General features: G+C 48.9%; 9 protein-coding genes across 9 annotated transcripts; 4 read left to right on the top strand and 5 right to left on the bottom strand.

Moving 5' to 3' along the window:
* Positions 1 to 116: 116 nt before the first annotated feature.
* N7447_009599 (pH-signaling protein PalC) lies at positions 117 to 1,802 on the bottom strand (the record flags this gene model as incomplete). Its single annotated transcript, XM_057233861.1, has 1 exon — positions 117 to 1,802. One exon carries the CDS (start codon positions 1,800 to 1,802, stop codon positions 117 to 119), a length of 1,686 nt encoding a protein of 561 aa, XP_057083403.1.
* Positions 1,803 to 2,077: 275 nt separating this feature from the next.
* On the bottom strand, positions 2,078 to 3,817 carry N7447_009598 (uncharacterized protein; the record flags this gene model as incomplete). Its single annotated transcript, XM_057233860.1, has 5 exons — positions 2,078 to 2,611; positions 2,660 to 2,743; positions 2,790 to 3,081; positions 3,133 to 3,243; positions 3,297 to 3,817. The coding sequence occupies 5 exons, from the start codon at positions 3,815 to 3,817 to the stop codon at positions 2,078 to 2,080; spliced, it is 1,542 nt and encodes a 513-aa protein (XP_057083402.1).
* A 1,499-nt stretch (positions 3,818 to 5,316) lies between these two features.
* Positions 5,317 to 5,718, top strand: N7447_009597 (uncharacterized protein; the record flags this gene model as incomplete). Its single annotated transcript, XM_057233859.1, has 1 exon — positions 5,317 to 5,718. One exon carries the CDS (start codon positions 5,317 to 5,319, stop codon positions 5,716 to 5,718), a length of 402 nt encoding a protein of 133 aa, XP_057083401.1.
* A 1,386-nt stretch (positions 5,719 to 7,104) lies between these two features.
* Positions 7,105 to 8,276, top strand: N7447_009596 (glycoside hydrolase family 16 protein; the record flags this gene model as incomplete). The annotated part of the gene is made up of 2 exons (XM_057233858.1): positions 7,105 to 7,922; positions 7,979 to 8,276. 2 exons carry the CDS (start codon positions 7,105 to 7,107, stop codon positions 8,274 to 8,276), a joined length of 1,116 nt encoding a protein of 371 aa, XP_057083400.1.
* A 915-nt stretch (positions 8,277 to 9,191) lies between these two features.
* On the bottom strand, positions 9,192 to 9,839 carry N7447_009595 (Bromodomain associated domain protein; the record flags this gene model as incomplete). The annotated part of the gene is made up of 1 exon (XM_057233857.1): positions 9,192 to 9,839. One exon carries the CDS (start codon positions 9,837 to 9,839, stop codon positions 9,192 to 9,194), a length of 648 nt encoding a protein of 215 aa, XP_057083399.1.
* A 148-nt stretch (positions 9,840 to 9,987) lies between these two features.
* N7447_009594 (uncharacterized protein) lies at positions 9,988 to 10,736 on the bottom strand (the record flags this gene model as incomplete). The annotated part of the gene is made up of 3 exons (XM_057233856.1): positions 9,988 to 10,227; positions 10,253 to 10,565; positions 10,645 to 10,736. The coding sequence occupies 3 exons, from the start codon at positions 10,734 to 10,736 to the stop codon at positions 9,988 to 9,990; spliced, it is 645 nt and encodes a 214-aa protein (XP_057083398.1).
* Positions 10,737 to 10,863: 127 nt separating this feature from the next.
* N7447_009593 (transcription initiation factor TFIID subunit 7 family protein) lies at positions 10,864 to 12,345 on the top strand (the record flags this gene model as incomplete). The annotated part of the gene is made up of 1 exon (XM_057233855.1): positions 10,864 to 12,345. One exon carries the CDS (start codon positions 10,864 to 10,866, stop codon positions 12,343 to 12,345), a length of 1,482 nt encoding a protein of 493 aa, XP_057083397.1.
* Positions 12,346 to 12,481: 136 nt separating this feature from the next.
* On the bottom strand, positions 12,482 to 13,099 carry N7447_009592 (uncharacterized protein; the record flags this gene model as incomplete). Its single annotated transcript, XM_057233854.1, has 1 exon — positions 12,482 to 13,099. One exon carries the CDS (start codon positions 13,097 to 13,099, stop codon positions 12,482 to 12,484), a length of 618 nt encoding a protein of 205 aa, XP_057083396.1.
* Positions 13,100 to 13,667: 568 nt separating this feature from the next.
* Positions 13,668 to 14,925, top strand: N7447_009591 (NAD-dependent epimerase/dehydratase; the record flags this gene model as incomplete). The annotated part of the gene is made up of 5 exons (XM_057233853.1): positions 13,668 to 13,934; positions 13,996 to 14,176; positions 14,244 to 14,416; positions 14,472 to 14,571; positions 14,624 to 14,925. 5 exons carry the CDS (start codon positions 13,668 to 13,670, stop codon positions 14,923 to 14,925), a joined length of 1,023 nt encoding a protein of 340 aa, XP_057083395.1.
* Between the last annotated feature and the right edge of the window lie 321 nt (positions 14,926 to 15,246).

Here is a 15,246-nt window from a genome sequence, read left to right as displayed (position 1 = left end):
TCCTCGGATACCAATGTATCCTTACCGGGCCGTTGTGTGTATTGTTCGGCCGCCAACTAAATGCTAAATTCGGTATACATCACCATGTCCCAGATTCTATTTAGAGGTAGAATTCTTCAATAATAAACGCTTGATGCGGTCGCACTTCGGTCCGGGAATGCCCCCAGAGGTCCACCGCCTACAGGCTGCCCTGCATCATCCTCACTGTCGTCGTCACTTCCAAATTGAATGTCATCTCTCTCATCTGGTGGAGCACGCATCCGCATGAGTTGGTCCTGATCTAAAGAAGGGGGCTGGTATGGTGCTGGTGGGGAGTGAATGTCACGACCAGAAGGCAGATTAGAGAGCAATGGTGCAGATGGTGGAATGAGCTGTGTGTTAATCTGTACAAAGTCAATACTCCATGCATATCGAGACCCAGCGGGATCGTGGGGCAGGGTAAAAAGTTGACTTACTGTGTCATTCATTTTCACCCATTTCGTTTCGAGCATCGCGAGGACTCGTCCCTCTTCGTCACGACCAGCATCATCCCCCGCATCCAATGGACCTTTTTCGCTACGACTACCGCCAGCATCCTTAGTAACTCGACGTTCTTCACGTCGCTCTGTCCACTCGCGCTTTAATCGGGACAGTCCGCCCTTTCCTGAACCTCCTGAGCCAACGGCATCTTCCGGTGAAGACCCTGCTCCACGTAGCCCGAGTGGAGTGCGTGCAGCTCGCAACCACGCAATACCCTCACCAACTTTGCCTGATAGCTCAGCATCTACACCAAAGAAACGACAGGCGCGTGCCCGAGCCACGCGAGCCAGAACTCTAGTATAGCCGACCAAATCCTCATCCACGCGGCCTGCACGACCGGAAGTAGACCCAACAGCACCTAGGCCTGCGGCAGCTTGCTCGGCGTACTCTGCGGCACGAACACAGAGTCTTGCGAATAGCAGAGCGCGCACTTTTGGGATCTCAGGTGCATGCACCATCCAGTCTTTGTCATTTGGATTGCGCGACTGGATACACGCCGCAACATACGCATCATCCTTAAGAACGGCCAGTAAAGTAGCCTCGGCCAGGGCCAGAGACGACAGAGCGGACTGCGTAGCAGACTCCAGCTCCGGTACTGTCGACACAGTGGCTGCTGTGAAAGTCGGCGAGGACGCTAGCAGATTATGCACCGAGCTAGCCTGTAACAGATACCGCGTCGCGGTCTGCACAGCAGTAGTACGGGCCTCCGCAGACGGGGTGGAGGATGCGTATAGAGCAGCGAGAACTCCTGCGCGTGCCATCCTACTCAGGACATAGCCCAGAGTTGTGAGGGTAAACGCCAATTCGAAGTGGATGCCTCGACCAGACACTCGCCCATTCCGCGTGCGGATACCGTTTCCGCCCGCATTAGTGCCACGGGACCCAAGATTCAATCCGCCTGAGGATGACAAGGTACATCTCCATGCCGACTGTATCTCCGCACGGATTGTGATGTCGACTACTTCGCCGGTGCGGAGTTTCGTTCCGCCTGACGTGTAGGCATCTTGGGGAGCGGAGGAATATGCATCCGTTGGAACGGAGCGACCATTTAGTCCATTTGAGATTGCAAATAGGTAGGGGATATATTCATTCAAAGCGGACAGGACTGTGGGTAGGTGGGCATCCTGGCGGTCGCGGGGTAAGCGCTTGTGGGCCTTTAGCGCGAGGCGGAGAGCATGGCGGGTTGTTGAGGCTGATTGGGGGAGGGATGGGTGAGTAGTAGAGAAGATAAATGATTGAAATGAGAGAGGCGAGGTTGTTGGGAGGATGAATGCGTAGACCATGGTGAACTGGGGAGTTGGAGAAGGGGAGGACCTCGGGACTCAGAGCTGATGTCACTGCCAAGATCTTGGACAACACTTTGGAGAACTATATACCAGTTACATCTACCTACTATTTAGGTCTTTACAGATGCAATTAAATAGTATAAACGAAACAAAAATGATTCTAGTCTTTAAACCAAAGCATTCACCAAAATCCAACATGAAAGACAAATATATATATACACGCAAGGCATTCATCAGCAAAAAGCAAAAAGAACCTTATTAGATGAACAGCCCTATGGTGGAAAGGTTGGAAGAGGTGGGAGAGCTGGGAGGAGTGAAGGGATTGGGTACTGCTTGTTCATATCAAGCACACTTACCACGGGCACATTCATTGCCGTCGGGTGATTGTCGCTAAAATAGGTCTGACACTCGCTAGCGGGAGCCGTCGCTGAATACATCCTGAATCGTGGCCACGGACCATTCAATCGGAGCTTCGGCTTAATCGTGCTGTCATCCATAAGAACGACTGGAACCTGATGCCATACGGATGACAACCAGGAACTGGTAGTGAGATCGTACATGTTAACCTCGAGTAGTACACAAGTGAGGAATGCCTCTCCTCCATTAGCGAAAGATAATCCCGCGATCCCTAACACTTTTGGATCAGGGGGAAGATTTCCCTGGTCGTCGATATTCATATTCACGAGACTCCGTAAATCGCTTTTATTTATCTGCATCAGACTAGCCCCGGTATCATCTAGGAAGCTGAGGCGAATGGCCTTAGTTCGCCGGTGTGGGAGATCGTGAAGTTTCAAGCATATGTCCATCTTCAAATAATTAGAGACAAAAGGACAATATCATGGATCTGAACTCACGTGGGCCGCAAATCTTGAAGAAGTCAAAGGGTTTGGTTGAGTTAACCATTGCATCATTTGGTGGTTCGGTCCGGGTCCTTGAAACTATGTATATGTTAGTTTCGTACTAGCTCGAGTGTTCAAGACGTACCCCTTCTACCCAAAAGCCTTTCTGGCCATGATGTTCATCACTGATGAGCTTATATTCATTCCACTTAAAGGGCCTCGGTTGACAGAGTTGAACGCCTTTAGACCAGTAGGTAACAAGGCCATCGTTCCACCTCAATTGGCCCGATCTGTATGCTGCTATGAGGCTTGTCACATTTGGAGCTAGTTCATACTCGTCACCCTTGCTGTCAAGCCATTCTGACATGGAATTGAGGGTTTTCAAGCGCTGAGCAACAGGCCAACTCAAGCCAGGTCTCTCAAGGGCCATGATCTCACTAATGATTGAGTTAAACCCCATTAAGATAAGAGCTCCTAGGAATACTCACTTGCGATTTTCTTGCTCCCGCAATAGCTCTTTAAGCTTGAATTCAAACTGATGGACCATAATATTATCACCGATCCGCTCCTGGCATCTTGCAATCTGGGATTTCAAATCACTAGATAGCACATATTAGCATCTACGCATGCTTATATAGCGAGATGGACGTACTCAGGATCTAGATCAGGTTCTTCACTATCCCACCCTGTCGGCACATCCTCCAAGTATTCAATTGGATTCGTTGCCGGCTGTTTCCATCTTTGCTGTCGTGCTGGCCGCTGTACCGGTGGTAGGATTTTCCCCTCATAGGAATTTTTCAAATCCAATGCAAGTGCAGCCGGATCCAAAGCCTCAGGTGAAACTTCACCAATAGGTTCAATTCCCTTGGCACCAGCGGCGATAGGAGCAGGGTCTCCCCCAGACCGACCCTTCCCTTTAGGATCTTTCCGAGCTGGAGGAGGCATATTTATGTCCATCGCATCTCCCTCAGCCCGACCCTTCACTTTGCCTTGTTTCTGAGAAGGATCAGCAGGAGTGGAATCCAAGCTCATTGCATCTCCCTCAGACTGATCTTTCTTCCTGCGCGGTTTCCGGACCGGGGGACCAGACCTCGGCGTGCTTTTTCGTATGCCAGAGGTGGGGGCATAGTGACCCGTTGGCTTTTTGGCAGCGGCTCGCCGAGGACGATCCATTTCGAAGAAGGTAATGATAGGAAGGATATGAGATGCTCCAGGTGCAGAAGCTAAATGCAAGGTCAGATAGTCGAGACATGTTTGCTTGGAAATTGGGATATATTTGTATTTGGGACTACACCACATACTGCCATATCCAAACAAAGAACTGGAGAGAAGAAAAGCCACCTAGGTCCGAAAGCGACGGCATGATAGGTCGACCTCGACCTCTATGGATTAGTCCCAGGACCTATTTGAATTTACATGAAAGAATATGAGAAATCCAAGTTCCCTGATCAGTTGCCCTTGGCCAAACTAGCAAGTTGACTATGCTGACCATAACAAAGAGTTCAACTCGAAACTAAAGCTACTACAACGTTCTCAAAGAAAATAGGACCAAATTTTAATGCTTCTTTAAGCCACAGTATATCAAAGAATGTGAGCTTCTAGTTCTTTTTTTAGTTCCTCGCATTTAAAGATAGTCCTGTGGGTCCTTTTGGCCTGCCTTTCATGATGCTTTTGAGAAGAAACGTTGACAGACAGGTCGTATTATTCGGCAAGTGTCATTTTCACTTGAGAGACTTTGAAGTATTCGTATAAGAATTAAATAGAATTTATTCTCTAAGGTCAAAACACAGAAATCCTCAAATATATGTTTGGGCATTCTTCCAAGATATGGATTGAACGATGATAAGATTCCCCTTAGGGCAGCTGAGGTATATCAGAAACAAAGAGATTAGCAGTGTAAAATCATATATTTAGCATCTCACCTTGTCTTTTTCTGGTAGCCGTATTGTTGAGAAGCTGGGAGTGATTGCCCAACTGGAAATATGATTTTATAGCACTGATGCAGCACAGAGGGCTCCCAGGGAGGTACAATATCACTGTGTCCAACATAACAGGGGCAAACATCTATGGAAATGGTAGGTGTTCTTTGTTTACAACCTTTCGGGTAGTATTTCTCGATGGAAAATTACATATAGAAAGCCTTCTACCGCAAGAAATAGAGTTATGTCGAGATTTAATGTTGTACTTGAATTTTTGTGCTCTACCATGCCTTACCAGTGTCGATAAATTTTGAATTAAAAATGGATTATAACACTTAGTCACTTGATAGTGCTGTGTAAGCCTTTGTGGGCTTCACTGTCTTTCTTCTCTTTCTCTCAGAGTTCACATCTCCTGTCTCACTCGTTTCGGATATGTGGGCACAGACAAAAGAGAGAACGAGAAAACTTGATTCATTGAGAGATTAAGACCTTGAGCACGTGGAAATATGAAAAGAAATCCGAAAACAATGAACTCCAATCACTTTGACTGTATCTTTCTAGCTCACATCTTTGAGGGCTTACATACATCTGGGTAGGTAGGTGGTCATAAGTATCCCGGTTCCTCATCGTAGCCCCTTTTATTCAATTCTATATTTAGCTTGAATAGACGATCTGTGTCCTGATACCCATGCTTCACTGAAATGATTCGAGAAAAATCCATACATTTACATTACTAACATTACATCCTGAGCAATGTCCCCGATCCCCAAGTTTGGACCGGGGCTCGAGGCGGAGTACACTAACATAGTCCGGGTTGTGCAAACACAGATTGAAACTCTGACATACAAGGCATGGCGGCGCCGTGAGGTAATTGAGAAACTAGAATGTCTTTGCCGCGAACTGGTATTCCAAGCAGCCTGTGACGAGCGCAAGCCTCGTAGTCATCTTCTTGGGTATGCCCAATTCCAACGTTTCTCCATGACACTCAGACTTTGTTTACCGGAAGCACTTCTTGTCCTCACGAGTGACTGGACTAGTTATCAGATAAGCAATCGGGCCTTTGACTGGATGAGAGAGGATGATATTGAATATACCGCAGTTTGTATTCTCAAGGAAGCTCTTCTAGCCGCACAATCAACTGACTGGTATCTTTGACATGGGTCCTTCGGGGGATTGGTTCTTCTATGTTATATATTAGCAGAGTTGAATTCACTACATTGGACTTCTAACACGTTTATCTGAATGATATCTTTCTCTCGGTTCGTAGATGCTCCCAAAAATATATTTCGCGTGCCTTGTTCTCCCTCCAAGTACGTAAAATCTACGTAGTACGAAATTCAACGATGCTATGGCAGGTTTTGAAATACCGATGGGGCTTGGATGAATAGATTCATAGAGACAATAGAGCGGAGTCTGTTAACTGCAAACTACCCATGGATATAAAATCCGTATTAAGCCACCTGACTCAAATACTCCCTAGATTAAGTCCGATCTGAATAAATCCGATGAGCAGTGTAACCAAAAGCAAGGCCAGAAGCGGAGTTGAAAGTAGTGGCCGAGGTAGTAGCATCAGCGCTCGAATTGGAAATCAAGCCTAGCTGTGGTCACGGAGCTCGCTGCCGAGGGAGTTGGAAGGCAAGACAGTGGTTTCGGGCTCGGCGAATGAGGTCACGAGGAGAGTGCTAGTGGGTGGGACTGGAAGAATTGGTGGTAATTTAGAAAACGTCGAGAATGAGACCGAGGAGGACAGCCTCGTAAGGGACGAAGTGAATATGACAATGTCGGTAGCGCTTGAAGTACCAAAACGCGTCGAATTAAAGCCTCGTCCGAGGAGACGGCACTATGTATCTCAATACTGTCCGAAGAGCCAGATTTGTCGGAATAGATATAGCTCTCTACCGGGGTGTAGTTGACAATCTAAACCGACTTGACATACGGCCCCTGGGAATAATTAGCCAATAATCGGATATTGTTCCTGATCTGTTCGTCAAAGCGGATGCTGGTGGACTAAACAGTGCGGCATGGCCAATCGGCATCGTGAGAAGAACCACTTAATTACGCTGCCAGTGGAGCCCTCAACAGCGATTAACGCAATCAGGCAGTTTAATCTGCCCTAAGAAGTTAGTAAGTATATAGTGCCGAGCCAAGCTTCGCAAAAGCTTTCCCTCGGACTCGGAGATAACATCAGTCTCCATAGGTTGAATCTTAACTGGATGAGTTTGCGACACTTTTTAGCGCTAGACTCGACTGAGTATGGACAATTTCTAATTACAGCTCGGATTTTTGATGCCTATAGCCTGCTATCTCGCTAATTGACCTCCCTAATCTTGCTTTGCGAGTCATGGCAAACTTTTCAGGGACTAGGCCTGCATCCGCAGACCTTCTCATCTCCTTTTGTGGACGAGCTTCCGTAGTCCGAATTTTCCATATCCATTCCCTATAGCTATCGTGTTACTTCCGCTACAGAATTGCGAGATACAGCGGCATTGTGCGGGCTAAGACTGGGCTGAGCATCCCGCATTGAGACCGAACTCCGACATCATGAGATCCTGGCTTTCCTTCTCTTTTTTAACACTGGCTACGATCGTCGGGGTCACCAATGCCAATGCCGAATACACCGGAACGGATTGCAACCCCCTCAACAAGACATGCAGTGCGGATCCCGCCCTGGGAACGGAGCATACATGGCTGTTCAACTCAACTCTTGACACCGAGCTGTGGGATATGAAAACTGGAACTCTCGATTACACATCCGAAGGAGCAGACTTCACCATCAAAACCGAAAACGCGTCAACTCTCCTAGTATCCAACTTCTACATTTTCTTCGGCGTGATGGAAGCACACGTCAAGATGGCGAAGGGAGCCGGTATCATCAGCAGCGTTATCTTACAATCCGACGACCTGGACGAGATCGACTGGGAGTGGGTTGGTTATAACACGAGTGGAGTGCAATCCGATTTCTTCGGCAAGGGAAACATAACGACGAGTGATCGGGGCGGATATCATGCGGTTATAAATGCAGATACCGAGTTCCATAACTACACTTCGTACTGGGATAAAGACCGTCTTGAATGGTGGATTGATGGTGACTTGGTGCGGACAGTGAACTACTCCGAGCCGCTAACTGTGTATGGCAAAAATTATCCCCAGACGCCTTGTCAGGTTAAGGTTAGCAATTGGCCGGTTGGAGTGAAGGGACAGTCGCAAGGCAATCTCGATTGGGGTGGTGGCTTGGTTGACTGGTCCGATGTTCCGTTCACCATGACTGTATCAAAGATCCGCGTTCAGGACTTCTCCAGTGGAAAGGAGTACAAGTACACCGGACATACGGGCACCCGTGAGAGTATTGAGGTGGTCAGGTGAGTTTCTAGTTGAGCCAGCATCTAACGATTTTGAGACTAACTTGCAATCGCAGTGGGAACTCAACCGCTATAACACAAATCAACAAGCAACCAGTCAAGACCCTATCCGAAAAATGGGATGATCTTGGCTCGGGGGCTCATATTGGTGTTTACTGTGGTGCCGGTGTTGCTGCTGCGCTTCTCCTCGGCGCATTTATATTTTATTGCTTGAAGCAACGCCGGAGCGGTCGTCTACAACGCGCCTTGCACGATGGTGAATACAGCGCAGAGCTTACGACGTTGGAGGCGTCAAAGTTGAGATGGAGGCAAAGTGAATTGCGTAGCAAAGGCAGTTATCAGCCCGTTCCTTAAGCAGAGCAGTGCATTGGGGTATGCTTCGGTTATGTTTTGATTTAATGTCTCACCTTCTTGTACATACTTCCCACGCCAAGACGGCCAAGTCGGGTGGCTGATCCGGGGACCCAATTTCTATAGAGTCAGTTACGGGTGCATAATAAAAGACCTTAGAAACTTCATTGCTTTGTTCTCTAAATATAAATGTAATTTTTCGTTCATCAAAAGTCTCATCTTGGACCGCTACGTGTGGTGAATGTTGATCGTCAATACATAGTATGCTCAAGGGTTCGATGTTCGAAAGTTTGATATTTCTTGAAGCATCTTTGAGCTGCTATTGGACACAACTGTGGACGTGTCAAATCACATGGCGTACTTTTCGTGGTGTGCGGATCCTAGAACAGGTGGAGAAATACCATACCACATTTGTGAACCTCGCAGGATAGATAGGTTACCCGCTCGAATGTTCGGATGCAAACATAAGTGAAAATGAGCCAGACAATTGAGTCAACAATGGATGTCAATCCCCGATTAAACCAAGTCCTGGCGATTTGCACCTCCTAAACAGACCGAGTCCGCTTGCAACACGACACCAGGCTCCCATACCCACCTCCAGTGGATATAGTGGTATGTATAGGTAAAGTTCCAGTGATTGAGCTATCAAAAGAGGGCCTGCGAAGAAGGAAGTAGAGGCAAGGATCATGCCTCGAGTTAAGGCGGAGGAATGTCGGTGACCACTAGGGAAGACAGGCTTCGAGTGTCCCAGCAGATGATGGGATATTTGTGTTTCAAATGGGCATGTAGAGATGAAAGACAATTCGACCGGAAGGGCGGCCAGAAGGGTGACATGTCGGCTCAGGTCTAGGCACATCTGTGAAGTGAAGATTGAAGGTTGACTCTTTCAAAAGCCAAGCAAGGGCCATGTGCAGCCATTCACGCCTCCATCACTTGGTCCTCAGAGAGATGGCTTGGTGCGCTGCTCACACCTGAACTGTCACTGTCCGGCGCCTCGGAAACTCGAGCACGAATCTGCGCACCCCAGTCTTGAATACTAGGGGCACCACCTTCAATAATGACAGGGTGTTCCTCGGCATGTTTTCCCAGGACAGTTCCAGCGTAGCGGGACTCTTCGCCAGTCTTACTATGCTTCTTCTTCAATGCAGTTAAGTAATCCTCCTTTTCAATGGCGTCGGGGTCCACCATGTCACCCTCGCTGGGCACAAAGCCGGCAACGCGTCGGATTTCACGGTGGACAGGGCCAGTGATCCAGCCGAGGAAAGAATCAATCCCGCGCATATCTTCTTCTCCATGCCAATCCTCTTCCCATTCGCGCATTTGTGGCCGTATGGCTCCTGCGTCTAGCAGGGCTTGGTAGATATCTTCGAGGTCCGGAACAGGGTCGTGTGGATGCGCATTTGCAGCATGTTCAGCTGCAGATGAGGCTAGAATGACCAAATACCGTCCAGTGAGATCTTGGATAGATTCTAAGACTGAGGGACGTGTGGAGTGGAAGCCTTGGGCGCGGAGGATTTGGATGATCGGAGGACGGAGGAGAGCGTTATGGAGGTTTGGGCCTGACATTTTGGCAAGGTGATTTGAGATGAGAGCTCCGATTGACGTAGAAAGGTACAGCGAGAGGGAGTGCACAAAAAGTAACGTAGAAGGAAGAGAGATGGCGGAGTCAAAGCGGCAGAATTTCAACGCGGAAAGGCGGACCGGTCGAAAAGGGCTAAGCTTGGTCCCGAACAAGCCAAACTTGTTTCGCGATGGCTTCCATGTCCTGGTCAGTTAAAATGAAGTCTTTATCTGGCTTCTTTCTTTTAGACCGATAATTGATATCTTCAAAGGCAAGGTGCATATGCCCTTGCACCTTTTTGCGTGTTGAGACTAGCTTTCGAACGACATCAATCGTTTGCACAGGGGTTTCTCGTCTCTCATTGTTGAATGAGAATCTGCCCACCTCTATGGACTGTTATTGTGAGGGCCAGCTTAACCTGTCCTGCGCTTTGTGTAAGCCAGAACCTCATATCGTTCGCAGCCTTTGCCCGTGGCTCCGACCATATACTTTCCAACACTATGCTAGGCCATTCCGTGTCGCGGCCAGAATGCATAGGAGTCCACGAGAAATCAGGACTTTTGAATTTTCCCGCAGAGCTTCTCACTGACTGTGTCGCCGTAGAAATCAGCGGATAACGTTCATCCCCTATACCTTTCCAGTCGCGGAATATTCCGTCAAACGCAGTAATTGCTACTTCATGAGGTCCGCTCGGCAGTCTGATGGGTAGTTGATTAAAAGAAGGATCATAACTTTACCATCTTGCAAGTAGTCGTTCTTCGGATTCAAAAAATAATCAAGGAACGTTCATGCATAATAAAAATGGTATACTCTGGTTCCGCTAGGTCTAAAATCTGGAGACAATCCTGAACTCCCTCAAACTCATATTTTGGGGCCGAAGGAAGATAGTCTTCATAGAACATGGTGCCGGTGAAAAGAGTAAATTTAAGATGAGAAATATACATTATATACACATGATGTGGCAACAATAATAAAATAAGATCATCATTCCACCCAGGTGTTATTGTTCTATTCAATGGTATTATGTAAATGTTCCCGCAACTTCACTTCCTCCTCGCATATCTCTCTTTTTGCACTTCCTACCTCCCATACTGGCATCATGCCTTTAAAAATCAAATTCTCAAGGAGGCCAGACCCCCGGAAGAACCAGCGCCTGCACCTGCGCCTGTACCGACACCTGCGCCTGCGCCCGCCGAAACTCCTCAACCTCCGCGCAAGATCACGCTTAAGATCGCACGAAAATCACAACCCGAGACTGAAGAGAAACCAAAGAAGAAGAAATCGAAGAAGCGACCGGCCGAAAGTGTCGCGCCTGAGCTTGAGCCCGAGCCTGAAACCGAGACGACCCAAGGCCCCAAGCGGATAAAGCTGATCCCATCCAAAAAGCCTACGCTACAATCAATCCGCATCAAAAATAAGGGAATCGTTCCCAACCGACCGGTGGGCGTGGGCTATGACTCGGAAGCCTCGGACACCGAAAATGATCCTGCCATCGAAGAACAATTCATCCTGCGAATGCTCCCGGGGGAGGACTGCGAGCTTCTGAGGAAATTAATCAACGACAGGGAAATCAAGGGAACTGAGTTTGGGTTCAAGCCTCTCACACGTGAGGGTCGGCGCGCCGTCGTGAAGATTCGGGACCACCAATATGCGGCAGCCCTGGTGGATCTGCCCTGCATTATCGAGGGCATGAAGAGTTGGGACCGACGAGGCTGGTACAAGTCGGCAGATATCTGTCAAATGCTCTTGGTGCTGGGACGCGTCAACAGTGACCAAGAAGCGATGGAATACCCACTTCCCCCGGACGTTGAATGCCCCGATGAAAAAACACTTCAATACCCACACGGACTCGCGCCACCCCTCCGCTGGGTTCGCAAGCGACGATTCCGCGACCGTGTCAGCACGCGCACGATTGAACAAGTTGAAAAAGCAGTGGAAGAACTCATGGCCCAGGACGAAACTTCGATTTTCCCTCCCAAGTTCGAGTTGGTGGACAGCACATCTCTGAATCGCGTCGAGGGCTTGGTGCAATCGGGAGCGTACGAAGATGAATACGACGATGAGCAGGATGCATACGGTGAAGCGGAAGAAGACATGATGGATGACTTTGAGGACGCCCTTGCTGCTGAGATGGAAGCCGCGTTGGCTGCCGGCGATGAGGAGGCACCCGGGGCAGGACCAGAGCAGGCCGACACTCCATCAATGCAGCCTTTCACACCCGCTGGAGGACCGACCGAACGCGGCGACACCTCTGCGGATGAGAGCAATATATCCGACGAAGACGAGGATGATGAGTTGGATGACGACCAAATTGAGCAGCAGCAACAGCTCCAGCAACAACGCGAGGAAGTTGCCGAACTTGAAGCTCTCATCCGAACTGAGACCGCACAATGGGAGAAGGTGCAGAACCACATTCTGCGCAACAAGATGGGACGACGTATCCAAGAACTGAAGAAGGACCTACAACTGAAGAAGGTCTCCATGGGCATGCCCGCCGGAGACGATCTCTGATCCCCATCCTCTTCACATACAGTGTTCAATATTGGGATTTTTCGGCGTTACCATTTATAATCATACCCAGTTTGTCTGACCGAGTGCGAGTCCGGTCTTGATGTTGATACAAGCAGCACTTAGCTACCTTTAATGCCTATTTACCCACGACCGGATCACCTGTAGCCTGTTTAACCGCCCCCTCCACATCCAATCTCTCCTCCTTTTCCAACATCCGCCGTCTAACACCCTCCCTCTCGGCAGCCTCCCCCTCCGGCTCAACCGGACTCTTCCCAACCCTATCCCCAAGAATCCGATCGTGTTCAACCCTCTTCGCCCCCAAATTCGCCGCTAGATCATCCGCCTCACCGAACCCAGGATGTCCAGGTCCCCCCGAGCTTCCAACAGGACCAGCATGCGCACCAGGCTGCGCACGCTGAATCCCCATCCCCTTGCGCTGAACAGTATCGGCAATATACCCCTCCGCAGGCTGCTGCTCCACGCCATATTCTAGATCGACGTCGGATGCATTGGGTTCGTGTTCGTGTTGTTGGTGTTGTGCGCTGAGACGAGCGCGTGCTTCGTCGCTCGAGGGCTGTGACGAGGCTGTTCGTTTGATTGTCCCGATTGTGTCGCCGTGGTGTCGGTCTTCGGTTGCTCGTTGTTCTTGTGGCGTGTGAGAGACGGGATTCGAGGATTGGGCGTAGGCTGCTTGTTTTGGGGGTTGGGGGGGTTGGTCTTGAGTTTGGGAACGGGTTTGAGAACGGGTTTGCATGGTGGATGTGATGACCTAGATTTATTTTCTTTATACTTCAAGAAGGTTATGGGCAAGAGATTAAGAGTGTATGCAGCTGAAGAAAGTGACAGCTGGGTATGACGTCAGGGTGGCCAATGAGAGTGGAAGTACAAGTACAAGTCAATATGACACAACCTTGGAATCCATGCAATATTGACTGTTAGAGAAGATCGGGGGATAAATCCTCACAACAAAGGACGATGCCCTCTGTACTATGTACAAAATATTGAATGTCCACTTTCACCATCGCCTCGCACAAAGATCGTCGCATTGAACCGAACTGTCGGGATCGCCAAACACTCGGCAACAGACAATTCCCCTCCCAACGTCCCGTCTATCCCCGTAAAAGTGGCGCAACCAACTGCTTGTAGACTAATTCAAACTGTAATTCCACTAATCAGACCAGGTCCCGGGGTATCTTACCAAACCCCTAGCCCATTTCCACATGGATTAGGGGGGATTTATTCGACTCCACACTCCGTCTTCGCCCAATTCCTCTCGATATTCCTTTTTTTCACACAGAAAAACTCTCAATATCTATCTATCAATGACTAAACAAAACTACACTTTGCCTCACGGCTCCCGGATTCTAGTAACTGGTGCGAACGGCTTCATTGGGAGTAATGTCGTCCACAGCCTACTTGAACTAGGCTTCAAGGTGCGCGGGACTGTCCGCTCAGCGAAACCATGGCTCGACAACATGTTCCGGGAGAAGTTCGGACCGGACGCGTACGAGTCTGTGGTTCTTGCTAACTTTGAGAGTGTGGATACCCTGGTTGAGGTGATGGATGGTGTATCTGGCGTGGCGCATGTGGTGTGTATTTACTCGAAATGGGATGTGAGCAGAGTGGGTGCTAATAAAACGTGATATGTAGGCATCGGATGTCAGCTTCAGCTCAAATCCGGAAGAAGTTGTGCCGTGGGTGTTGAGAGCTGTTCATAATGTGCTGGAGGCGGCATCGAGACATTGTGATATACAGCGGGTTGTTATGACCTCTTCTTCCATCACGGCGTTGTTTCCGGAGCCTAATAAGGAGGGGATTGTTATTCGTAAGGGTAAGTGACCAATCCATAAAGAAAAAAAGACTAGAAAGGGAAGGATGTATTGGCTGATCCTATTTAGATTCCTGGAATGACGAGGCTATCAAGCAAGCCTATAATCCGGATGCCCCGCAGCATATGAAGGGTCTTTTCACCTACGCTGCCTCCAAGACAGAGGGAGAGAAGGCTGCATGGAAATGGATGGAGGAGAACAAGCCAGACTTCCAATTCAATACCGTGTTGCCGGACTTTACCGTGAGTTCTATGCGCAGATGGCAAATTCCAAACGGACGATATTAACTAGAATCAGATCGGAAGAATCCTCCACGACGAGATCCACGGCTCAACAATGGGCTGGGTCCGTGGCCTAACTAAGGGGGATGTATCTGCATTCGGGTCATTCGTGCCACGTACGTTCAGACTGCCCATAAATTGGTGATCGTAACTAATGCACAAAAACAGAATACTTCTGCGATGTCATTGACATTGCACGTCTCCACGCAGCCGCCCTCCTCGACCCGAATACGGTCTCTCAGCGACTCTTCGGGTTTGCTACTCCTGTAAACCTCACTGATATGATCACAGTTATTCGCAAGCTCCGACCTGATAACACGTTGATCCCTGACACTCCTGTTGACGAAGGACGTGATCTGAGTGAAGTCATTCCCGCCACGGAAGCAGAGAAGATCCTGCGGGAATTCTGTGGATGCGAAGGGTGGACATCCTTGGAGGATAGCATTGCGCAGGGGATTGAGGGGCACTGAATACCGTAATCTCGCACGTACATATGCATGAACAAGAAATGGCTTTGTTTTCCAAGTTTCTGATCCGAGCAGTAGTGCAAAACAGGCGACGTTCTCTCATTTTGCATTTACAAGCCCTTTCCACGAACTACTGCCTTGTTGCTAGATTTCTGGGCCTCAAAGTCGTCGCACCTTATCTTGTATCTTTCTTTGATCATGCTGGCGTGCAATTCGGCTCACTGTTGACGTTAAGAGTCCTCCATCGACAGTAGCCGCAATAGCAGCCTAGCTGGGTTGTGAATTACTAGCCCAAGATCTATAATTAAATAATATACACGCCCC

The sequence above is a fragment of the Penicillium robsamsonii genome (assembly GCF_028829455.1).
Source record: "Penicillium robsamsonii strain IBT 29466 chromosome Unknown utg000005l_segment0_segment0, whole genome shotgun sequence".
In the NCBI taxonomy this organism is placed as follows: domain Eukaryota; kingdom Fungi; phylum Ascomycota; class Eurotiomycetes; order Eurotiales; family Aspergillaceae; genus Penicillium; species Penicillium robsamsonii.
This window is presented reverse-complemented; position numbering and strand designations above follow the sequence as displayed.